Below are 25,078 nucleotides of genomic sequence, written 5' to 3' on the forward strand. Positions count from 1 at the left end.
GGAGCTGTGTAGCCAAATATCTATGCACCATTTAAAAATGTAACTGTGGGTGTGTGCCCTTGTTAATCCTTTGGTATCCGGGTTGCTTAGAGATTCTTATTAACTCTACTGTACCTTGCATTAGCACAGCACTTAGCAAAACCCATACTGCTGGCATCTGTTGTGCCTCTCTGTGGTGCTTATTCATAAGTGTCCAGATGCCATGCGGCATAAGAGGCCGTATGCTGTAGCGATCAAAGCCTGACTTCCGCGTTCTCATCTGTTTCTTTTCAGCTTCTTGCTGTGGTGTTTGACACTTTCAGTGATATTGAAAAGAGGAAGTTCAAGTCGCTGCTGCTGCACAAACGCACAGCCATACAACACGCCTACCGCCTGCTTGTCAGCAAGCAGGTAAGGGATATTCTCTGTGTGTGCAAGAAATACCCAGCCTGTGTCACTAGAAACTGTCACTGACACCCACTAGTAGCACATCAGAAGACACTGAGTGTTTAAAGAGGTGGTGTTCCACCAGCAGTAATTGATGACAAAGTTCAGTGTGGTCAGAAACCTGAAGGGTTCAATAGATACAGGATGGCTAAGTGGCAACGAAAGGGAATGTTAAGCCTGTAAATATATTTTGCAAGGTGTACACATGCAGGGAGAAGAGGGATGGTTTAGCATGGTGAACTGATGGTATAACAAAGAGTAATGGAATGAAATTGAAAAGGGAAAGTGTAGGTTAAGTATCAGTAAAAGTATCTGGGCAGTGAGCTCTGTTAGGCTGTGGAACCGTTTCCCAAGGGAAGTGGTGGAAGCCCTATTGCTTGGCACTTGAACTGGACAGAACTTCAGTGCGAGATTCTTCTCTGTTCTTCCACTGATCTGGAGACGGAGCAGAGGAGCTAATCCCAGGAGACTTCCTCTATCTAGGTTCTAGAGTAATAAGTGAGCGTGTGCCTTCTAGAGGTGGTAGCAACAGCATCTTCTCCTGACAAAATCTTGCTTAGAAGCAGTCCTAAGAGAGAATTATATGTTCCTATGCTTCCTCTTACAGCATCACTTATGGCAACCCCTTTCTGTGTTTCTAGAGACCGTCCGGTATCTCCTTCAAGCAGTTTGAAGGGCTGATGCGGTTTTATAAGCCTCGGATGTGCGCCAGAGAGCGTTATCTAACTTTCAAAGCACTGAATCAAAGCAATACAACTTTAGTCAGGTAGGATGCTGCTGCTGTAACCTAGAAAAGAGCGACATTCTACAGGATTCATGACACTCTGGGCCCATACCATGTGTCAGAGGGAATGATGTGGCTTATCAAGGAAAAGCAATCCCAGAATGCAGGCTTAGATGCAGCCTGGGGTCGGGAAACACTTCTGGGATTCTTGCCTTCTTCGGCTATTGGAGGTGAATTTGGGCTTGAAAGAGGTGTCAAAGTGATAATCCCTTGCTGCTTTATGATCTTCCCCATCAATGAGTGACTTTCCCTTCTGCCCCGTTGGAGAGACAGTACTGCGATGATAGCCATTAAGCAGAAGGAGATAGGTGAAAGACAGAGGTCCTTGGAATAAAAGAGTGGGGAAACCGAGGACCCTGTTTGGACATGAGACACCCAAAGAAAGGAAAACTTCTGCACATGCAATGCAACTTTAGCTTAACGTGTTCCCAGTTAACCGGCAATTGGTTATGTCCCCTGGCATGTCACGAAAGCACCACTCTCCTGGAGTTCCAAAAAACACTGCAGAGCCCTGCATTAAGAGTCAGAGTAATTCTTGCTGAATCATGTTGTTGGGATGGTCCAGTTAACTCCACTTTGGCTATAAAGAGATGAGTGTGTCTTTTGAGGAGAGAGTCCTAGAATGATAGGACAAGGAAACCCTGAAGGGAAACTCAGGGCATAGCTAAGCTTGGGGTGAAATCTTAGAGTGACGCTTATGTGGTTGTAGATAATGGTTTTCATTTCCCAATAAAACTAAACCCCCAGGAAGGGAATGAATCAGGATGCGAGTTCAGCATCTGTGTGTTCTGTTGAGGATGGGATAGGGGCCAAGAGTCAGATTGTTAAAGATTTTAGCTGTCTAAAGGTTCAACTAGGCACCAAGTAAGATTTTTTTTTTTCTTTTTCAAATCTGCATCTTTAGGCATCTAAACACCTTTAAAAATCTGGCCCAGGCTGATTGTCAGTCATTTTTACTTCATGCGCTTACAGGGATCTCTTATCTCATGTCTTTGCACCAGTTTTATTGTTGCTCAAAAGTTTAAAACTACCTTTTTAAAACAACCAACCAAAACCTAGTAGGAAAGGAATAGTTGTGCTTCCAGGTTGGTTCAGGTCCCGTTATTTGTAAATGGCATTTTTCAAACCACACAATTGATCGCTCAGCTGTCAGCTAGGAGGCTTATGCAAACCTTAATATTGGTGACATCTTACCTTATTTATTTATATGCATGTAATGCATACAAGTAAACATGCATATAAATAAATAAGGTAAGATGTCACCAATATTAAGGTTTGCGTAAGCCTCCTGGCTGATAGCTTACAATATAAGTGAAATCCAGGTTCCACTGAAATCCATAGCAAAACTCTCCTTGAGGTTCAGTGAAGCCTAGATTTCACCCTAAGACTGTATCAGTCTGTCAGGCCTTGCTGCAGAAATGTGGTAGCCTTTACTCTCTCCTGAGGCCCACTTGCATTTAGGAAAACCTGTGACACAAACAATGGATGAGCTGAACGTTGATTTTTCATATAGTTTGAACAGGGAATTAAAAGAAATTAAAGGAACTTCTCCCAAAAAGAAGGTCTGGCATGGAAAACCTTCCCCCCTCTCCCACAATCAGGTGACACAATTAGGCATTTGATATACTTAAATAGTGAAGCGTTTGGTTCTCATGATGGCAAAATCCAAATACCACCGAGATTTGATCTGATTCACCCTTTTATCTTTCTCTCTTACAGCCTAAAGGATTTCTACAATTTCTATGAAGTTGTTGGCTTAAAATGGAAGGCAAGTGTTACATGGAGGAGAGTGTGAGGAGAGAAGGAGATGAGGACTGGAGGGAAGTTTATGGAGAGAAGGTGGAGGAGAAATAAAGACTGGAACAAGACCGAAATCACATAGGGAGAATATGGGTCTTGCTCCATTCTCTTATGGATGTAATTTTGACCTACTTTGATAAATTTCTGCTCATACCTCTCGCTGATCAGGTCTGTTCTACTTCCAGGCAAAACGAAACCGCGAGCACTGGTTTGATGACCTTCCACGGACAGCGTTTCTTATATTTAAAGGTAACTTGCTGTATGGATCACTTGATGATTACCCTGTTCTGGTCATTCCCTTTGAAGCGTGTGGCATTGGCCAGCGTCTGAAGACAGGATACTGAGCTAGATGGACCATGGCTCTGACCCAGTATGGCCGTTCTTATGGTCTTTTATGTTTTAAATTCAACATGTGCAGAAGCATGTACCTGTTCAAAAATCATCTCTTTTCAAAAAAAAAAGAGAGACCTTCTGAAAGAATACATTCTCTGTACACTACCCCAAGCTTAAATACAGTAACAGTCTAAATACTCCAGATAAACTGCTGAGACAGGCACAGTTGCTAACTGCTGATCCATTCAAAAGGCACGGTATTCTGGCCTGTTGGAGGAGGACATCTGTCACATAAATATATATTCTGTGTACTGACCCGGAAACCAACTTTATAAAATAAGAAAAGCTTCTTAGCAAATACCTTGAACCCACCCATTGCTGGATTCATCTTCTGGTACAGCATGCAGGGGGGTCTGATGCAGCGATCCAGCTTGCTGGAGTCTAGGAGGTTGGTTTCTCAGTATCCAAGGCTGCAGTTCTCCTCCAACAGCAGCAGGCTGTGGAGTGGATTTGCAGTCTCCGAGGGGTTGCTGGTCTTCGAAGTCTCTGGTGGATGCCGCATTTGCACAGAGCATGTGCAGTTGCTGTAAAGGAGAAAATAGAGGTTATAATGTGGCCTAGATACAGCCTTAAACATAATATATCCTCTACATGCCACTGTTGCAAATGTCCCAGTTTTTCTTTACCAGTTTGTATCCCTGGATAAGTGGGGTTTTTTTTTTTGTTTAATATATATGTAGGTTAGTGAGGGACAACTAGCCTGAACCAAGGATAGTGCAGGCAGCTACCGGTACAAGATCCCTATGCAGCTGTGCTAATACACTTTAGCCCGGAGTTAGAACACTTCCTCTGTTCCAGGACTGGGCAGTGACTGACATCTCCATTTGAACTGTGCACTGGCTTCAAGATGTGGGCAAATTTGGAACTGCAGTAGGGTGAGAACTGTCACTTGAGTTCTAGGTCAGGATTTGAACTCAAGGCATAAGTGAAAGACATGTAAGTGCACTATTGCCCACTGTCCTACCTAGACCCTGTGCTGAGAACGGATATGAAAAATGAGCCCAGTTAATGTTGGAGAGGTCATTAAATAGATACGGAGGAAGAAGAGGGAGTATTTGGTACACGTGTGAGTTTATTTTTAAGTATTTTTTGTAACGAACATCTATTTGTTTGTAATATTTCCCTTCTTCATACAGGCATTAACATTCTGGTGAAGTCCCGAGCATTCCAGTATGCCATGTGTAAGTGTGAAAAACAAAATCTCATGATTTTACCTACTCGGCTCTCTTTGTTCTTCAGGGCGGGGATTCTCTCTGCTGTGTGTTTGTACACTGCCTAGTGCAATGGAACCTGATCTCTGACTGGAGCCACAATACACACAATAATTCCTGTGCTTATCTGCGATCAGGGAAGGAGTTTGCGTGTGAGATTCTCATAAGGACTAGTTTATACATTATTTTGAAGTGTGTTTTATGGGACTGGTTTCTTCAGAAGCTGGCTATTACATCCTGTTGCATTTCAGAGGGTGTGATATTACACTTCATATGCTTTCAGTTTTGACACTGCAGCTGAGGATGTTGATAAAAGGACTTGACTTGACGCACAATGGTCCCGTGGTTTGCTGTACTTCAGAAAGTGCAAATAGCTTAATTCCAAGGGGTATTGCTTGGAGTTTGTACTAAGCAGAGCAGCAGAATTGCTCTCACGCTCCTCTAGAGAGGAGAGCATGTTTGACTCCTGGTCCCACTTGTTACGCTAATCTCTAATTTTGATTGAGTTTTATTCTGTAAGAGAAGTGCCCCTTTTGCTGATTATGATGGTAAAATGAAGGAAGAAAAAAAGAGGAGTGAAAGGGAGAGTTCCTACATCTTGGATCCTCCTGTGTCCCAATGGCTTAATGGTGGGCACTACAAAGAGGCCTGTGGGAGCCTTCTGATGGTGCTGTATCCTTCCTGCATTGTAACTGAGCTGGGAGCTATGTACGGTCCTGGAACAATTGTGCAGAGATGGAAAGAAACTGGAATATAGAAGTAATTCTAAATAATGTACCAGGAAAAATAACTGGTATGTCAGACTGAGATTCAACAATACACTTTTTCTTCTGAGGCTCTCAAAGCATTTTACATAGGTGGATAAATTATTATACTCATTTTATTTACTGGGAAACTGAAGCACAGAATGTGGGGGGCTTTTGTAGTGAATGGGTTGCGTAACCTTGGGAGAGTTGGAAACAGAACTTGGATCTTCTGATGCCTAGGCCTGTGCCCTAACCATTAGACCACACTGCCTGCCTGAAAGTTTAGAAAATTAACATCTGATTCCCAGCAACTTTTCATTGCAGCAGTGTATTTTGTTTTCCAGATACTGTGGTAGCTGTGAATGGGATCTGGATTCTAATTCAAACCTTCATGCTGCAAGGTAGGATATACATGGTTCATTTCTTGACTTGTCATCTTTCATAAGTTTGATCAGCCCTCTGAGAAGGTGCTGTTCCTGTGCCTTGCAGGTGGGAACTTCTTCCCCAGAGATGTCCCGTGGAGTTACATCGTCTTCCTCACAAGTAAGTTGCTGCGCCAGACCAGCACTGCCTTTTTCCATTACAGCTGCGGAAGGGTATAGTGGGGTTTCTCAGTTGTGCATTTTAGTCATTCAAGGGCTTAAAGTATCCATTTCCTTGGAAACCATTTTTCTCAGTGCCTGGATCTGAACAGATTTTATTGGCCTTGCTTGGTTGTAAGAAATGCCTCTGGTAACCTTTGGTGTGCTGAAGAGGGAACTTCTTGCACCCCTGCTATCTATGTAATGAGATGCAGCTAAATGGGAATGTAGTTCTGTCTCAGCCCCTAGTAACATTGCCCCAAAACCACACACCCATCTGGTTTTCTATTTTCACCCCAACCATAAACTGTTGGACATTTACTGACCCCCGTCCACGCTCACGTTACTGTCAGTGCAGACTGGGTAACATTGCATAGCCCTCTTGGTAGAATTATCAGATTGGAAGCATATCTTGAACCAAGACCCTATTTATTTCCTGCTCTGCTAATTGTTGTTTTGTGGAATCCTCCTCTTCCCTTAATTATTTTCACCTGGAATCTCCTTCCATTTTCCTCCATGGTACTGCCATTCCCTACCTTTGAGTCTGAGCAGTCCTTCTTCCATTTTGGAGGTGGCGACTCTGAGCCTGTCAGCACCACTTCAGACAAATCAGAGGCGCTCTTGAGAGAGCAGTATACTGCTGCCCCTCTCGCAGAGGCTGACTGTACTGTCAAGCACTCCTGAACAGAGCAAGGCAAGAGTGAGTCTGACCTTTGATTCCTATATCCCAGTGTGTTGCTCTGCCATGGAATTCATTACTTATCCAAGTTAGTTCATCCTCTCCTATAGGTGGTGATTATTTTTCACTGCTGCTGCTGAGCAATTCTGCTGAAACAGAGCTAAAGCTGTTACTAAGTAAAGCTGACAATTGCAGTAAAGGTGACATTGGGAGAATCCAAATACCTGTTTGCTAACCTCTCACTTAACTGCATGGAGAGCTCCTTTGGCTACAGTTGCGAGCAGAGGAGTTGTTAGAAAAGTTGAAGTTAGAGAAAATGTTCATTGTTTGTTTTATGAGGATGTGGTGACTTGTTTTTGTTTCCCCTGGAGCTGTCCTAATTATTGACCTCACATGAAGGCAGACAACTAAATATTGACCAATTTTATAGTGCTTATATGCTAATACAAGAAGCCTAAATACTAACAGGGGTGAACTTGAGTGCCTGGTATTAAATGAGGGTATTGGTAGAATAGGCATCACAGAAACGTGGTGGAACAATGATAATCAATGGGACACATAATACTAGGGTACAAAATATATAGGAATGACAGAGTAGGTTGTGCTGGGGTGCGTGCCAGTGTATGTGAAAGAAAAAGCTTAGAATCAAATGTAGTAAAAATCTTAACTGAATCAGACAGTACCATAGAATTTTTGTGGATAGAAATTCCATGCTTGAATAAGAGTATAGCGGTTAGAATATACTACTGACCATCTGACCAGGATGGTGACTCTGATTGTGAAATATTCAGAGAGGTTAGAGAGGCTACAGAACCCAAAAATCCAAAAATAATGGGGAATTTCATTTATCCCTCTATTGACTGGGTTCATGTCACCTCAGGATTGGGTGCAGAGAGAAAATTTCTAGGCACTATTAATGACTGTTTGTTTCTTGGAGCAGATACTCCTGGAACCCTCAAGGGGAGAGGCAGTTCTTGATTTGGTCCTAAGTGAGCACAGCACCTGGTCCAAGAAGTGACTATAACTGAACCACTCAGTAATAATGTTCATAATGTAATTACATTTTACATCCTTGTAGGGAGGAACCCACCACAGTAGCATTAACTTCAAAAAGGAGAACTAAACAAAAATGAGGCTAGTTAAATAGAGATTAAAAGGAACAGTCACAAGAGGGAGCTGCCTGCAAGCTGCATGGAACCTTTTAAAAATACCATAATAGAGGATCAAACTAAATGTTTCCTCCTCCCATACACTCCACCCTCCCCCCAAAAAGAAGGTAACAGGATAAGGCAGCATGGCTAAACAACATACTAAAAGAGGTGGTTGGAGACAAAGACATCTTTTAAAAATTGGAAGTCAAATCCTACTGAGAAAAATAGAAAGGAGTGTAAACACTTGCAAGTCAAGTGTAAAAGTTAAATTAGGCAGGCCAAGAAAACTTGAAGAGCAGCTAGCAAAAACCCCAAAACTAATAGCAAAAAATTCTTTTTAAGTACATTAGAATCCTACCAAGAAGGGCCACTGGATGATCAAAGGCCACTGGACAATCGAGATGCTAAAGGAGCAGTCAAGGAAGACAAAGACATTTCAGAGAAGCTAAATAAATTTCTTGCATCGGTCTTCTCTGCAAAGGATGTAAGGAGGATTCCTACTGAGCAGTTCTTTTTAGGTGACAGATCTGAGGAACTGTCTCAGATTATGGTATCTATAGAGGACATTTTGGAAGAAATTAATAAATTAAACAGTAATAAGTCACCAGGACCAGATAGGATTCACCCAAGAGTTCTGCAATTTCACATCTGAGTTCCTTCCGAACTACTAACTGTGGTATATAACGTATCACTTAAATCAGCCTTTGTAGCAAGTGACTGGCAGATAGCTAATGTAATGCTGATTATTATTATTATTTTTTTTTAAAAGGCTCCAAAGGCAATCCTGGCAGTTACAGGCCAATGAACCTAACTTAAGTGCCAGGCAAATTGGTTGAAATTATAGTAAAGAATAGAATGATCAAACACATAAATGAACACAATATGTTGGGGAAGAGCCAGCACGACTTTCGTAAAGGGAAATCATGCCTTACCAGTCTTGGAATTCTTTGAGGGTGTCCGCAAATGTGAACAAGGGTAACCCGGTGGATGTAATATACCTAGACTTTTTCAGAAAGCCTTTGACAAGGTCCCTCGCCAAAGGCTCTTAAGCAAAATAGGCAATAATGAGATAAGAGGTAAGGTCCTCTCATGGTCATTAACTGGTTAGAATACAGGACACAAGCGTAGGAATAAATGGTCAATTTTCATAGTGGAGAGAGAGAAATAATAGGTTCTCCCCAGGATCTATACTAGGACCAGTGCTATTCAACATATTCATAAATGATCTGGAAAAGGGCGTGAACAGTGAGGTGGCAAAGTTTGCGATGACACACAATTATTCAGGATAGTTAAGTCCAAAGCTGACTACGAAGAGTTACGAAGGGATCTCACAAACCTGGATAATTGAAACACAAAATGACAGATGAAATTCAGTGTTGATTAACTGCAAAGTAATGCACAGTGGAAAACATAATCCCAGCTACACATACAAAATGATAGGGTCTAAAATTTTTTTTTTACCACTCAAGAAAGAGATCGTGGAGTCATTGTGGGTAGTCCTCTGAAAATATCTTCTCAATGTGCAGTAGCAGTCAAAGCTAACAGGATGTTAGGAACTGTTAGGAAAGAGCTAGGTAATGAGACAGAAAACACATAATGCCACCATATAAATCTATGGTATGCCCACACCTTGAATACTGTGTGCAATTCTGGTCACCCCCTCTCAAAAGAGATGTATTGGAAATGGAAAAAGTACAGGGTAGGAGAACAAAAATGATTAGGATTATGGAACATTTTCTGTATGAAGAGAGATTAAAAAGACTGGGATAGTTCATTTTAGAAAAGATTTATGGGGGATATGATAGAAGTCTATAAAATCATGACTGGTGTGGAGAAAGTAAATAAGGAAGTGTTTTTACTCTTTCACATAACACGTAACTCAGGGTCACCCAATGAAATTAATAGGCATCAAGTTTAAAACAAACTTAAGGAAGTACTTCTTCACACAGTGCACAGTCAACCTGTGAAACTTGTTGCCAGGGGATGTTGTGAAAGCCAAAAGTAGAACTGGGTTCAAAAAGGAATTCAATAAGCTCATGGAGAATGGGTCCATCAATGGCTGTTAGCCAAGATGGTTAGGTACACAACCCCTTACTCTAGGTGTCCATAAACCTCTGACTGCCAGAACCTGGAGATGGATCACTCAATAAATTGCCCTGTTCTGTCCGTTCCCTCTGAAGTATCTGGTCTGGCGATTGTTGGAAGACAGGATCCTGGGCTAGACGGATCGTTGGTCTGACCAAGTATGGCCGTTCTTATGTTTTTATTCCCAGATGTATAGAAATACTTTGATCACTGAACGGTTGCCTGATGTCATAATGTTCTACCAATTCAAGAACTTCAGAGTGCCCTCGTGGCAGTGTATGAAACAAACAGCCTTCCTCCACCCTGTTTAAAACTATCTCCCGTGGTCCGATGAGCTCATAGATATGATTCTTTATTACATTCCATTGAGGTTAAATTGGGCGAGTATGTGGGAGTGAGTATGTGCCCTGAAGTTCCTTTGGATGACTGACTCGCCTTTCTTAAGTGGGGCCCACTTATCATCCCCTTGAGGATAAACATGAAGGAAGGAAATGAGAGCTTATTAAATGTACGGTCAAGAAACCTACATGTTCAAGCTGCACATAAGGAATGGTTAAGGTGTGGCTTATTTAAGGGTTGATATTAGATTTTCTCTTGTTTTGCAGTCTATGGGGTAGAGCTGCTCCTGAAAACCACTGGCCTGGGACCCATTGAGTATCTATCTTCTGGATGGAATCTGTAAGTGTGCTGCTTGTGAAGAGTGAATGGGGGCTGGAGGCATAATACCCAGAGCTGTTGTGCTAACCTGCATTGCATCAGTATCACTTGAGCAATCTGAATTTGAATCAGCTGAATTTGGTGGGGATCTAAAGAGAGAGAACTCAAAATTGCAGGATTTGAGGTGATAGATGCTGGGATATAGTTGCCTTCTTTCAAAAATGGCCTTAGGCCGATAGATTAGAAAACTTTATTTCAATAGAGATTCTGCAGGAAATTCCAGTGCCCCATCACCTTTCCCTTTGTCTTCTTTTGAACTAGAGTGCCATGAGCACTCTGCCCCTCGCAAGGCTAAACCGGGCCATTTCTGCTCTCACGCTTCCTTTTCCAGCTTTGATTTTTCAGTCACCCTGTTTGCATTTCTGGGTCTCCTGGCGCTGGCATTTAACATGGAGCCATTCTACTTCATCGTCGTCCTGCGACCCCTTCAGCTGCTCAGGTGAGACAGAAAAGGCACATGGGGAATGGGAAAATAACCAAAACAGCAGAGTATCAGGGGGTAGCCATGTTAGTCTGTATCCAGAAAAACTACAAGGAGTCCGGTGGCACCTTAAAGATTAACAGTTTTTGGGGGGGCATAAGCTTTTGTTGGTAAAAAAAACCTCTCACTTCAGATGCGCCTAAAGAAGTGAGATTTTTTTTACCCATGAAAGCTTATGCCCAAATAAATCTGTTAGTCTTTAAGGTACCACCAGACTCCTTTTTGTTTTCAAAGCAGCAGAGAGAGGGAGGTTTGTTTTTCCTTCACCCCAATCCAGGGCTCAGCTCACTGGCAGGACCCAACTGGGAGGGTTGCATGGTTACGTGACTGTATCACAAAGGAACTGGAACCCTATATGGATAATAAGATTATCTTGAGTTATCAGAATTAATTATGACAAACTTCAGAAGGGATATTAAAGCTCATGCTTCAGGGCTTAACCCAACTTCTGTTAGAATCCTATGTGCAGAACGCTGTAGGTCCCAGAAATGCCAATCATTGAGGCAAATTGTTGTCTACTAGTTAAAGCAAGTTGCATGAGTTCTCTTCTCACTTCTGATACTTGCAGTGACACCTTGATCAAGTAATTTAACATCTCTGTCCCTCAGTAAAATGGGTATGATGATGTCTGCCTCACAAGGTTTTTGTAAAGATTCATTCATCCTTGTAGCGTGCTTTGAGATCATCACAGGAAAGTTCCATATAAGGGCAAAGTGTTCTTTTATTAAAGGTGAACTAATATCTAGTTTTTATGTAGCACTTTTCACCAGTAGATCTCAAAGTGCTTTACAGAGAAGGTCAGTATCATTGTATTATCCCCATTTTATAGATGGGCAAACTAAGGCCCAAAGAGAAGACATGACTTGCCCAAGGTCAATCAGGAAGCCTGGCAGAGCTGGGAATGGAACCTGGGTCTCCTGAGTTCCAGTCCAATTCTCTATTCACTAGGTCACACTGTCTAGGATCCCCACTTGCTAATGGAGCACATGTGAGGATTTTAAAAATTGGGTTAATTAAAGGAGAAAATGGTTTCTTTTAAAATGTACTCACCTGCCAAAGCCTGCACTTGGAAGTCTGTTTTTCGCTTGTAATGGTTGATGTGTGAGGAATGCAGCTTTCTCCCATTGATTGTTGCAGGAAAAAAACAAATAACTGAGCTTCTGTCTTGGTAAGTGGGCTCACATTTAAAATGTGTTCTGTAAATGCTAAGCATACACATGTTAATGATGTAGGCGCTCATGATTTATAAATAATTAATTATTTATGCATGATGCTTTATTGGTAAAACACTGTCCTTGTCCTAAGAAGCATAATCCTGCAAATGCTTATTTGTAGACCTTGTCCTTCATCACATGAGACAGTGGGGCTTACCCATGAGGGTGAAAACTATTTAAGTAAAGATGGTCTGGATCAGGACCTGGGAGGCCTTACCTGTCCACTTTTGCTGTGCCTAAAGTCTAAATATCCCAACCAAGTGAAGGGGAGGCAGTGGGACCTAGTGGATATAGGACTGGTACTTGGGAGACCTAGGTTCTGTGTCTGATTCTGTCGCTGACTTGCTGTGTGACCTGGGCAAGTCGCTTCCTCTGCCCTGTGCCTCAGTTTCCCCATATGTTAAATGGGGATAATGATACAGACCTCCTGTAGTGAAGTGCTTTGAGAGCTACTGATTAAAAGAGCGATGATATTATCCTGTCCCACTCCACTTTTGGGGAAATTTATCGGTGAATAATGGAAGTGCAAAATAATTCATAGATTCTAAGGCCAGAAGGGACCATTGTGATCATCTGGTCTGACCTCCTGTAGAACACAGGCCATAGAAATTTCCCAAAATAATTCCTAGAGCAAATCTTTTAGGAAAACATCCAGTCTTGATTTAGAAGTTGGTAGTGGGAGAGAAACCACCAAGATCCTTGGTAAGTTGTTCCAATGATTAATTACCCTCACTGTTAACAATGTATGCTGTATTTCAGATCCAAATTTGTCTAGCTTCAATTTCCAGCCAGTGGATCATGTTTTATCTTTCTGCTGTCCGTGCTTCCCCGGCTAAGTGCAGGTGTACAGTCCCCAGATTCTCATCAGTAGCATCACAGCGAGGAAAGTACATGGTTGGTGGTCTGCTTTGGTGCAGCCTCCACATGGACCCTGGCTGAACCTGTATTCAAAATGCTTCTCTCTTGGCCTTGTTTTGCTTGTACATGCTACTTGTCTTTATGCAACTAATAACAAAACAGGCAGGAATTGTCCTCATGTAAGTAACCACTGGCTTTTCATCCCTGCTTCAGGCTCTTTAAGTTGAAGAAGCGCTACAGGAATGTCCTGGACACAATGTTTGAGTTATTCCCCAGGATGGCCAGGTATTGCACAGCCCTGCTTGGAGGGGGAAAAATGGGCAACATCCCAAAGAAGCGTGTACTAATATGGCGCTGCCATTTCCAGGGTACTGAATACCTGGGCTGGGGTCGGAGTAGAAGCGATCACTTTTTTTTTCTTTCTTTGCAGTGCAATGCAAAAAAAATACATAAAGAGCTCTCCAGCACACTAGGCCTAACACCTTCTTCACATTAACCCTTTTGCTCCTGAGCACAAGGGCAACCCCACTATGGCACTTGTTTGGTTTTTAAGTGATGGCTTTTGTGCAAAGAAGGTTTCATAAAAGAGATGTTTCCTTATGTCCTTGGTACAATAGGGGATCAGAGGGGTTACAGTTATTGCGAAGTGATGTGGAATGCCCGTTTAATTAGTCACTGAGATAAGTAGCCATTGTCCGTGTATGACATCACAGGATCTTATTCCCCTGCTGCAGAACTAGCTAGGTGTTCAAACATGTTACCAACTAGGCTTATTTCTGAAGCTGTTCTGACATCACTGCTGATGGTCAAGGAAACAGAGGATAGAGCGATGTTGGCTTGTGCCTCATTAGAGAAACTGAGTGGTGGGGAGGGGGAATAAATATTTTAATGGCTTAATGGAAAGGAGCAGATCTGTAAGGAAAGAAGGGTTCTCCAAGTTTCTCAGTGCTGATTTCTCACCAAGGGAGTGGTGCAGAACTCCATGACTCTGAACTTTTAAAACTAGTCTAGACAAACACTGCACGTGTTCCATAGGCAACAAAACAGCATTGCAGGGAGGTGGTCTAGATGCTACACTAAGGTTTACTGTAGATGGTAGAGATGGGAAACTGCTTAGAGAACAGCCAATCTGAGTGACTTAGCTTTTTCTCTGTCCTACCAACTGGTGAATAACAGAATTAGGCTGTGTCTACACTGCGCACCTTACAACAATGCTACAGCACTCTCCTGCCGACAAAATAAAATCACGCCAAACAAGGGGCAGTATCTTCATCGGCCGGAGAGTGTCTCCCGCTGACAGAGTGCTGTCCACACTGGTGCTTTTCATCATTAAAACTTTTGTTGTTCAGGGGTGGTTATTTTTTCACATCCTTGAGGGACAAAGGTTTTCATGATGAAGGTGCAGTGTAGACAAGGCCTTACTTTTGTTTCTCTCTCCTCCAGCCTGGGCTTAACCCTGCTGATCTTCTACTACTCCTTTGCCATTGTCGGCATGGAATTCTTCTCTGGGGTTGTCTACCCAAACTGCTGCAAGTGAGTACCCAGCAACGCCCTTCCTCTGAAATAGCTTTGTTAATAGCCTGGTTCAATGCCAAGCCAGGAGCATTGTCTCAATTATCCGTATTTTCCTATCAAAAAAAGGCCAGTGGATGTGTGTTTACTGAGAGTGGTTGGTCTGAACTGGGAGGGATTCCCAGTAAAAGAGAGACTTGCCACTTCTCTCGCTGAGACTCAGTGCAATGATCTTTACTTACAGTTTGAGAAGGAAGAGGGGTAGCAATGTGCTAGTTGGTAGTGCTGAGTATTTGAATCGCTGCCTGAAGCAGTTGGGTGGGATGTATGCTCTATAATGGCACCACAGCAAAGCACCCATGTGGTATGTAGGATGCTACAGTGCCCCTGTCAGAGGTACCACTTTAGAGAACGGCATTCAAAATGCAACAAGTATTGGCAAAAAGCAAAAAAAGTTTCCCTGCCCACAGGTCTCTAAGTATGCCGGTGTCTGTCAGCACCTGTAGCTTTGCACATTTTTCCAGAGCACCTCTCATTGTACGTTTGTGCTGGCTTCTCTAATCAGCACAAGTACAGTTGCAGATGCCTATCGCTGGGTGAATCACACGGTTGGAAACAAGACCGTGGTTGAAGAAGGTTACTACTATTTGAACAACTTTGACAACATTTTGAACAGCTTTGGTAAGAGGAATATTTACACGTTGGTTCTTATCCAAGAAACTGTTGACCATACTCCCTCGCATCTACTGCTGCTGAATGCAGAACGACCCTATGTGAATTTGGTACTTATGTAGGGGTGAGACTCTTAACCTAGCTTGCATAACACCCGTCCATGCTTCCTTCTAGTCCCCAGAATTGTACCAATGAGTGTCAGTCCTGGTCCACAGTACCCCTTCCCGTTCTAACCCTGCTACCCACGTGTGGCTGTGCCAAATGACCTGCAGGGTGTGTTGTGTTTGTGTTTGTTTGTTTGTTTGTTTTCCTGTTTTAAACATGAGTCAGGCCTGCAGGAGGAGGATGATAGTGGTGATTTTTTTTTCTAATCTTTGTGTATCTGTCCAGAGTCTTGCTTAGCGTGGACTGGCATGGCAGACTCTGGTTCCACTAAGAAATATGGGCCAAACTGTGCTCTGTTATACCATTATAACTCTAGAGTCACTCCACTGTCCTCTATAGGGTGACTTCAGATTCACTGCGTTGTAACTGAGAGCAGAATCTGTCTCCTGTCATCAGCACTCAAGTATTTCGGTCTCTGTGGGCTATAATGAAATGAGGTATCTTACGGAGAAAATGGGAGAAAGCACGTAATAGGGGAAACTGAGGCATTGAAATGACTTTGAAACAGGTCAGGCTGGCTAAATTACTTGTTTTGTCCTTTCTGTCTTCATACAGTTACGCTGTTTGAGTTGACAGTTGTCAATGACTGGTACATCATCATGGTACGTAGATCTTGGGGTACTTAAATGTAGTCAGCATCAGGGCTGTGTCATCAATTCTTCAGGGAAAGATTCTCTTTAGCACAGATCCTTTTTCATCACTCTGATGGAAAATGGCCAGCTTTGGCTCACACGGGTGACACTGTTAGCTGCCTGCCAGGAGCTGTCCTCCCCAGTACCATCACTCGGGTATTCTGACCCCACTGGCTGGCTCAGCACTGTACCTTTTGGCTCTTGTACAGCATGTGATACAGCTATTGAGCAATTCTGAATGGTTTAGGGAGAAGATGGAAGATTCTGAATGCTGCCCTTTTACTTCATGTATTGCTCAATGAGGTTTCTCATCAGTCTTCTGATTTCTTCTCTCCTCCTCCCACCTTGCTCTATCTGGTTGAATGACTGCCATTCTCTGTAATACTATGCAGGAAATCTGCATTAGGAGTAACCTGAGGATCCCTGATCTAATGAATTCTGAATGCATTATGGTAGACTTGTTGTACCTTCGGTGTAAGGGTCTTAGTGACCTCTTCAAGCACCTTTTGTACTATAGCTTGTCCCAGGCACCATGCTGTATATTGTTAGCTAGATATGTAGAGAGACTGCTGTCTCTACACTTTTCTGTAGCACTCATCACCATTGTGTGAGTATTTACACTTCAAAGTACTATATGGGAATCTGCGTTCAATCCTTTAGGGGAAGGGCTTCAGGCCCAGGGGCCTGCTGGGACTTTGAATATGGTGGATGCAGTCCCTGGGGTTAGATACATGAGGTGCACTACTTGTCCTTTACGTCATGAGGTACAGATTTATATTTTGGGGGTCGTGCTGCTTTGTCTGTTCTCAAGGGGACTGATGGCAGCTTCCCTCCTCTTTGCCTGCCACTGAACTCCTCCCTCTTTTGCCCCTAGGAAGGGGTGACCTCGCAAACCTCTCACTGGAGCCGCCTCTACTTCATGATCTTCTATATCGTGACCATGGTAGGTTCTCAGTGCACTTTTGATGGAAAAATCTCTAAATGCCAGCGGCAGTCTTGCTGCACTCTAATGGAAGAATCCATGGCCAATTAGGGAAGTTCTCCTCTTTATGAAACATAGCTCAGAAAGAGGCATGTGTCCAAATCACTTTCACTAACTTTGGTATGGCAAAAACTACAAGTGTTGCCAGAATCGACACATTGTGTACAGAAGCTCCTTGACTTATGCTAGTGTTCTATTCCGGAATGCCTTGCATAAGTCGAGTTTTGCGTAAGTCAGGAATGTGTCTCTGACAATTATGTTTCTCCTCCCTCACCCCAAAAAGAAACAAAAATAAAAAAACAACTTATGGAACTTTTTCCATAAGTCCACATTTCTGTAAGTCGGGTTTGCGCAACCCAGGGAGTGTCTGTGTCTGGATGGGAGTTATAGTGGGGGGCATCACTGCATACATCTTGTCATACCGCCCATTCCCAGTTCACTGGCAGGCTGTTACACAAACACACCACCTAAACTCGTGGATTAGGATTTGTACACTCCCTCTGCTGAAAGGAGGAGTGAAGGGAAGCAGCAGGAATTCAGGTGCAGTTCAGTTAGAACCAGACTTGGAAGGACGCTGCAGTTCCAAACCTTGTGACGTTCTCTATTCATTCTGGCTCCCTTCCCAGGTGGTGATGACGATCATTGTGGCCTTTATACTGGAGGCTTTTGTATTCCGCATGAACTACACCCGAAAGAACCAAGGTTCAGAAGGTTAGTGCCAGGCCTGGCCAGCCTGCTGGTCTGTATATCTTTGCTCCCAAAGTCTGGATTGTGCATATGAGAGAAAATGACTGAACAGGAAAGGCCTGATTTTGTAACCACCTTGCATGCACCCACAAATCTGTGGTTGCAAATAACTGCAGTTGCTGTATTTAAATATCAAGCTACCCGATTGCATCCAGCTCAGGTAGCTGAATATCCAATGGCAGCAGTTGTAACTGTGGTTATTTGCATTCCCAATTGAGTGCACACAAAATAGGCTATGAGGTATAGGTCCTTTTTTTAAAAATCAGACCTTTGGCCCCAAACATCCGAGGAACTAGAAAAACCCTCCCAGTCAGACTTATCTGCCATCTCCTGATTGGTTGTTCTTTTCTAACTTGTTGGTAAGATGTGGCTCCCCTTGCCAGCTCTCTCTCTGAAGAGGTTGGGCATATGCCTCTAAAGGAATAAGTCAACACCTTGACTGGCTTCCTGTTTATTCCTGTACAGTCAGCTGTGTGCTATGAAGCTTCAGAAGAGTCCCAAAAATGATTAAAGGATTGGGAAGCAAGCCCTGTAGTGACAGTCTCAAGGAGTTTGATCTATTTAGTGTAATAAAGAGAAGGCCAAGGGGTGACTTGATGGTTTATAAGTACCTACGTGGGCAACAACAATTTGATAATGGGTTCTTCAGCCTAACAGACAAAGATATAACAAGATCCAGCAGCTGGAAGCTGAAGCTAGACGAAGTCAGACTGGAAAAGAGAAGTAAACCTGTAACAGTGAGAGTAATTAGTCATTGGAGCAATTTCCCAAAGATTGTGATGGATTTGCCATCATTGGCAGGTTTTAAATAAAGACTGGATGTTTTTTTTTAAAAGATATGCCCTAGTTCAAGCAAGAATTCAGGGATGTTCTCTGGCCTATGCTATATGGGAGGTCAGTCTAGATGATCACAGTGGTCCCTTCTGCCCTTATAATCACTGAAAACCTTTAGGATTATTGCCATTGCTGATTAAAATTGTGACTTCCCAATGTCTTCTCCTTGTTTTCTTTCCCTCCCTCTGAAGAAGACAATGGCATTGTCCTGGAGAAGGAGATCTCCAAGGAGGAAATGGCAGGCGTAATTGAGCTCTACAGACGGAATTGTGCTGCCTCTGAAATTGCCCCGCTGCTGAAGGTCATTGCACAAATGGACAAATATGAGGTAAAGAGAGAAGCTGGGATTCAGGCCACAATCCCTGCACTTCTGTGGTGCAACATGCAGAGGCACAGCTGTGCGGTTTAAAGGAGCTCTTCTGCTAGGGTGCAGCAGGAGCCTCTTTCCACATACGCCTTTGGTTCTTGTTAGAATCTGCTGTGTAGAAGGGACTCTGGATCAGTGCCCTGCAGATTAGCACTTAAAACTCATTGCACTAAAGCAACTGCAGTTGAATTCCCAGGGCATTGGGCTGAATTCCCACTGTATTCCAGAGAGCACTGATCAGGACCTATCTCACTATACAGAATATACATTGCTAAGAGCCATCCTGGCCAGCTGACCCCACTGGAAGGAGCATTCTGTTTTCTGAGTGTTCCTAATACTGCAGTTACTATCCTGTAATTCACCTGTGCTGCCCCATCTATTTTTTTTACCTGAATCACTATTGTACCATTGTGTCCATACAGTTCTGAAACATTGTGCAATAATAGAACTCTGTCAGTTCCAAGCTTCAGGCTTGCTTCTCTGTAGACAATGGCAATTACTTGTACCACTGGTATCGCAAAAGGGATATTGTCAAGTCTGAAAATGAAGTGACCTTGAAAACTCTTCCCTTCAAGAGCTCTGTCTCTCATGATGCTGGGAGACTTTAAACTGATCTTTGTAATAGCTGGAATTTGCCCCTTCCATCCCACCCCATGAATTTGTAGCCACCAGACTTGCTGTACTAGATGACAGCATATTTGCATCAGTTGGCTTGCTGCATTTCTCATTGCTGGGGTATTGAAATGTTGAGCAATTGTACACACAGGTAAAATTCAGATCTGGAATCTTGACAGTTACATCTGCCAAAGAAGAGGCAGTTTTCAAGTTATTCGGTCTAAAAATGGCTCTAACCTCAACCATGTCCATTTAAAAGAAAAGTTTAAATAACAGTCCAAATAAGAAGGTTAAACCAGTAACTGTAGGGATATTCTTAATACTTCTCAATTATAAATAACCCAAAATGGTGTCACAGTAACTTAGGCTGTTACTCTCTGCTTGTATGGGTTGAAACTAACAAGATCCCTTGAGTAAGCTAGCAGGTATAGGTGAACGAGGAAAGTTTAGTTAGGCACAGTCTCCCTCAGGAAACTTGGATTCTCATCTCACCACTGACCTAGTTGTGACCTAGTGGGGCAGGGAGTTGTTGAAGGACCTGGGTTCTTTTTCCCATTGTTATTAATATCTCTACTTTCTGTCTTCTCAGCAAACATCGATGCTGTTTCTGGGACGGAGATCGAGGACCAAAAGTGACTTAAGTATGAAAATGTACGAGGAGGAGATACAGGTAGGAAACATCAAATTGCAAACGTCCTCATAAGTTTCTGATTAGCAGGACACTGTCCATTAGTTAGAACGCTTAATCATTCTTTAAATGTTGGGAGTCTTCCACCCAGAAGAACCAGACAGCAGGATGCTCTGTAGAATATACAGTATATAAAGGTCATCTCACAATATTCATAACCTCTTAAATTTATGTAGCCCCTTACAGGCCAAAGTGCTTTGCAAACTGTGCGTGCCACTGAAAGGAAGTGCGCTGCAGGGTGAAACACAGCACACATTTACCAGTGCTAGCAACATCGCTTGGCAGTTCAGGGCAGGAGGTGAAAAATAAGGATTAAAAACACCTAAGCTATGGCTACGCTACACAGCTTAAGTGGTGCAGCTGCTCTAAGCCAGGGGTTCTCAAACTGGGGGTCACGAGGTTATTACATGGGGGGTTGCAAGCTGTCAGCCTCCACCCCAAACCTCGCTTTGCCACCAGCATTTATAATGGTGTTAAATATATAAAAACATTTTTAATTTATGTGGGGGGGTGGGGAGTCCACACTCAGAGGCTTGCTGTGTGAAAGGCATCACCAGTACAAAAGTTTGAGAACCACTGCTCTGAGCTAATAGGAGAGAGTTCTCCCATCAACTTAATTACTCCATTATGCAATTACTTAATTACCATGAGTGGCAGGAGAAGCTCTCCTGCTCACACAGCACAGTCTACACCAACGCTTAGGTTGGTATAATTTAAGTCACTCAGGAGTGGCTTATTCACACCCCTGAATGACACAAATTATACCAACATAGGCTGTAGTGTAAACGTGGACCTAGATTAACTGATGAAGCAGTTCCTGATAATATTCTTCAACCATAGAAGGTCTCTGCTGCAAAGGACAGTTGTTTTCATGCTTCCATCTTTACCAATTTCTTTTACGTCAATTATTAGTCTTATTTACTCCATTAAATAGCACCGTGATAGGGTACCCTTGTCTGTGTCAGATGGAGAGACCATGGTCTTAGTGGTTATGGAGGCTGAACTCCCCTCTTAACCCTGAGGTACTCCTATCATGCTAATCCTCTGTAGTCAGTCTGAGCTGTGGGCATAGACTATTTCACCGCTTGAGCAAGTGGAGGGTGGCATCATCCTTCCTTCTCTTGAGCCTGCCCTCTCCCGCCCCACCTCTCCTGGGTCAGTTGGCAGGGGCTCACTAATGAGCAGTGCAAACTGTGGGTGCACTCCGGCCATTTGATTTCCTTGGAGGCTTAGTGTGAAATCACCAGGGCTGACTGGAAAAGAAGCATTCCGTTTGATGAAGAATGAACAGTTTGACATGGGTCACAAATGTTGAACTAAACAAAGACCTTTCAGAAATGAGAGAGCAAGAGACTGACCAACCGCTCCAAGCTACCTAATAGCCCAGTGGTTAGGGCATCTCCACGTTTGAGACCTGGCCCTGCTTGACTGAGCAGGAACTTGAACTGGGATCTCCTACGAAGCCACCGGGCAACTACTTGTTCTAAGGGCGCGTGGGCTCTCGCGCTCCCCAGTGAAAGTTCAGGTGAAACCAAAACATTTCCACAAAATTTTGGTTTTAACAAAAACCTCTTGTTGAAAAGCTGCTGACACGCTCTAAACATCAGGAGCCTTTCCAAACACTGGTAGGCTCGTACACTGAGAGGACTGCACCAGAAAAATCCCTCTCTGGAGGGAAGGGGCCATTAACTCCACAGGAATTTGTCACGACTAATTTGATGATGATGGATGCCAAAGGAGTTATTCTCTGCATCTTTCTGGTGTCCCTTCTCTTGCTAGCAGTGTGATGACCTGTGGTTCCAACAATGAGTGTAACCCTGGTGCTTATCTTTAGTGTTGGTCAGAATCTCCTGAGACTCTTCTAATTTATAGCGAGTGAAATGACCAGTCTGTCCTTAGCAAATGAATCTTAAACGCCTGCAAAGGAGGCATGTCACTGAAAGATGAAACACCTTTTCCCCAGGATTTCCTAGTGCATCCTGCTGTTGCAAACTGCATGTGGGGTGATGGGTTCAAAGCATTAACCAGGAGTTGAGAGCTCAGGGCTTCCATCCTGCAAATGTTACAGTGATGCTCTAGTTAGCTCTTTCCTGACAGCAGCTCCAGTTGTATCCAAACTCTGCCTTGGAGGAAAAACAGAGTTGTATAGAAGCCTGAAAAGCGAGAGTGTAACTAAGCCCTCGCTATTTACTACTGCCAAAGCACTTGAGATGTACTGGACCCCTCTTGTGTTTCACAGGGAAAGGGGGAGGGTGGCTGTTCAGGACAACAAGAGGGGCCTGAAGGAGAGTAGTGTGGTATGGCGAAGACTTCTCTCATTGGGTGTGTTCTTCCCTCTGTTCAGGAGTGGTATGAAGAGCATTCCAGAAAAGAAGATCAGTGGCAAGAAGATGTCTTCCCGTCCGGCAACCGCATGCTGTCCTCGGGCCTCAGGCAGCGCTCGCAAACAGTTACCTAGGCCAAGCTAGTGCAAACCATTCTTCTATGCAATAATCCCATAGTATTTTATAATGTATATAGATATAGTCAGTATATCAGTCACGTTTTGGTTTTAAACAGCTCTTCCCCGGAAGACATCATGAGTTGCTTCGAATAAATGAAAAGCAAAGACTCGGAGGACTCAAAATAGGACTGCTGGAACCAAAAATATATATATGTTATTATATAACCCTTCAGCAAGACCCTGCACTGCAACTGTGACTGATGACCATCTGGTGCAGAATACTCTGTTGTTCTTCCTGGTTTATGCTTCCCCAACACAGGCCCACGACTAGTTTTACCAGTCGGAAACCATGGGGAGGGATATTTAATCCTTTGGAAGAAGGAAATAATACTGAACCCGGCTGCTAATATTGAAATCCTGTGCTTAAAATATAGTTTATTTAACCCATTAATTCTTAAGTAAAAGAATCAGGGAGCAAGTTTGTATTTCCCTCCCCAACTAGTATCCAGCAAGATGGGGTTGGATGAGAAGTTTACCACTTTAATCTACACCCATTCTGCCTCTTCCTAACTACCTAGGCTTAGTGACCATTCTAGAGACACTCCCTGTTTCATTCCTCAGTAGGTCATCCAACCTCTTAAATCTGTTCTTTGGAGGATGGCTGTAGAACTGAGCTCCAGTAGTTCTTTGGATCCGTACTAAAAATTATGAAACTTGACAGAGTTCTGGAGCAATGCCCTTGTTGAAGCTATCCAAGTTCTCTCTCTAGTGTTCTGTGCTATGCAGGCTGGGAGCCATTTGACAAATCCCAAAACTCTGGTGATCTGTTAGTAGGTGAGATGCAAATTCCACAGGACGGTGATTCTGAGCCTTTGCCATTCCACCCTCCAGTTTATAAGCGGAAGATCTTTGCCTGGTATGAGAATGAGACATCACAAGGTTAGTGACCTGAGCTTCATGTGGGGCTGGATTGAGAAGTGCTGGGGAGGTGTGTGCGTATGCGCCTGCACAGCACCTCTGTACAGTCACCACCAGGGTAATGTTGCCTTTGATTTCCCAGGTAGGTTGATGTGACCACAAGGGAACTTTTCTCCTTCTTTGCCTTCTCTCTTGCAAAAACTTTGCCAGCTCTGGGAACCATTGTTTTATGAATCGGAGCCAGTTTGGGAAGCTTTTCTAATGGGAGAACTGGACTTAGAGATGTGGAAAACTCTTCCATCCACCTGTCCTTTTGTATCATACATAGAGTCAGCCTCTGTTCTCTGCTCTGACTTGCTCTGTGACCATGGGCAAGGTCACTTAATCTCTGTGTGCTTCTATTTCCACACACTGGGAGTAACAAAACCCACTTGGGTAAAGCACGCCACAGTCTGTGGATGGAAAGTGCTCAGTATTATAAAAACATGTAGTCATGGCACATGTGCAGTGGCAGGTCAAAGGAGAGGTTGCCATGGCATCTCACCTTTTAAATTTGCTGTCTCGGGTGGGTGGATCCCTCTAAATGAAGTGAGAGCTTTTAGGAATCCCTTTGGCAATCTGCACTCCAAAGCTATTGCATAGGAAATGCCTCCCTCCTAAATCAGACAGCATTAATCGTAAGGTAATGCCCCCTCATCCTTGGAGTTATAGACCCACTGTGAAGGACCATATTGCACTATACTGAGGGAAGGGAAAGCGTTTCCACAGCTGGTTGCACTGTTCATTTAGGAGCTGCTCTGCCATTCCCATTATGGCCTATGGTGAGATTTTTTTCAAAAACATCTTAATGTCTTAAGCCATCGGGAACTGGGCTCTTAAGTCTCACATGCTTTTGACAACCTGCCCCTCTCTGGGTAGTGGTTCAATGTGTTCTGGTTAAGTGAATGAGATGGTAGTCACCATGCCTGCACCCACTGCATGCTGCTTGTCCTCACTGCTGCATTCTGGCATTCATTGGATACTCAAATGAAACTCTTTGCTTCCTTTTTGTGCGCAATGGACTCCAGAGTTACGACGTGACCCTTGAGCCCTGCCAAGCTTGCCTCTTGAGAAACTGGGGCCATTTTCCAAATTGTGTAGATCACGTCCAGGGCACTCACTGATGAGGAGCACTGAAAATAGCGTGTCTCTAGATGCTGCAGAAGCACAACTCCTATTGCTGGCAGGATGGAAAGCACCAGGATTGCAAGGGTTAAAAACAAATGCAGCTGTTAGGGAAGAAAAAAAAGATGATTTTCAAAGCCATCATTCAGGCCTTTTTGCACTCCTGGGGGGCACGGGACTATATGAAGGGGGTATGAACCTGCAGAACACGAG

The 25,078-nt window shown here is 43.5% G+C and overlaps 1 protein-coding gene across 2 annotated transcripts in view; it reads left to right on the forward strand.

Moving 5' to 3' along the window:
• The window catches only part of TPCN1 (two pore segment channel 1), a 55,636-nt gene extending 30,758 nt beyond the window's left edge, over positions 1–24,878 (forward strand). For both annotated transcript variants that reach the window (XM_050923728.1, XM_050923729.1), the window contains 18 exons: positions 274–390; positions 1,068–1,192; positions 2,930–2,978; positions 3,196–3,259; positions 4,540–4,584; positions 5,705–5,761; positions 5,850–5,903; positions 10,462–10,534; positions 10,905–11,012; positions 13,340–13,411; positions 14,570–14,659; positions 15,204–15,319; positions 16,031–16,077; positions 16,982–17,050; positions 17,716–17,800; positions 18,862–18,998; positions 20,242–20,322; positions 22,685–24,878. In XM_050923728.1, coding sequence (XP_050779685.1) covers positions 274–390; positions 1,068–1,192; positions 2,930–2,978; positions 3,196–3,259; positions 4,540–4,584; positions 5,705–5,761; positions 5,850–5,903; positions 10,462–10,534; positions 10,905–11,012; positions 13,340–13,411; positions 14,570–14,659; positions 15,204–15,319; positions 16,031–16,077; positions 16,982–17,050; positions 17,716–17,800; positions 18,862–18,998; positions 20,242–20,322; positions 22,685–22,798 — 1,503 coding nt within the window. In that variant the 3' untranslated portion in view covers positions 22,799–24,878. The remainder of the gene's footprint in view (positions 1–273; positions 391–1,067; positions 1,193–2,929; positions 2,979–3,195; positions 3,260–4,539; positions 4,585–5,704; positions 5,762–5,849; positions 5,904–10,461; positions 10,535–10,904; positions 11,013–13,339; positions 13,412–14,569; positions 14,660–15,203; positions 15,320–16,030; positions 16,078–16,981; positions 17,051–17,715; positions 17,801–18,861; positions 18,999–20,241; positions 20,323–22,684) is intronic.
• Positions 24,879–25,078: the final 200 nt, after the last annotated feature.

Source organism: Gopherus flavomarginatus, chromosome 15, assembly GCF_025201925.1.
Source record: "Gopherus flavomarginatus isolate rGopFla2 chromosome 15, rGopFla2.mat.asm, whole genome shotgun sequence".
Lineage (NCBI taxonomy): Eukaryota > Metazoa > Chordata > Testudines > Testudinidae > Gopherus > Gopherus flavomarginatus.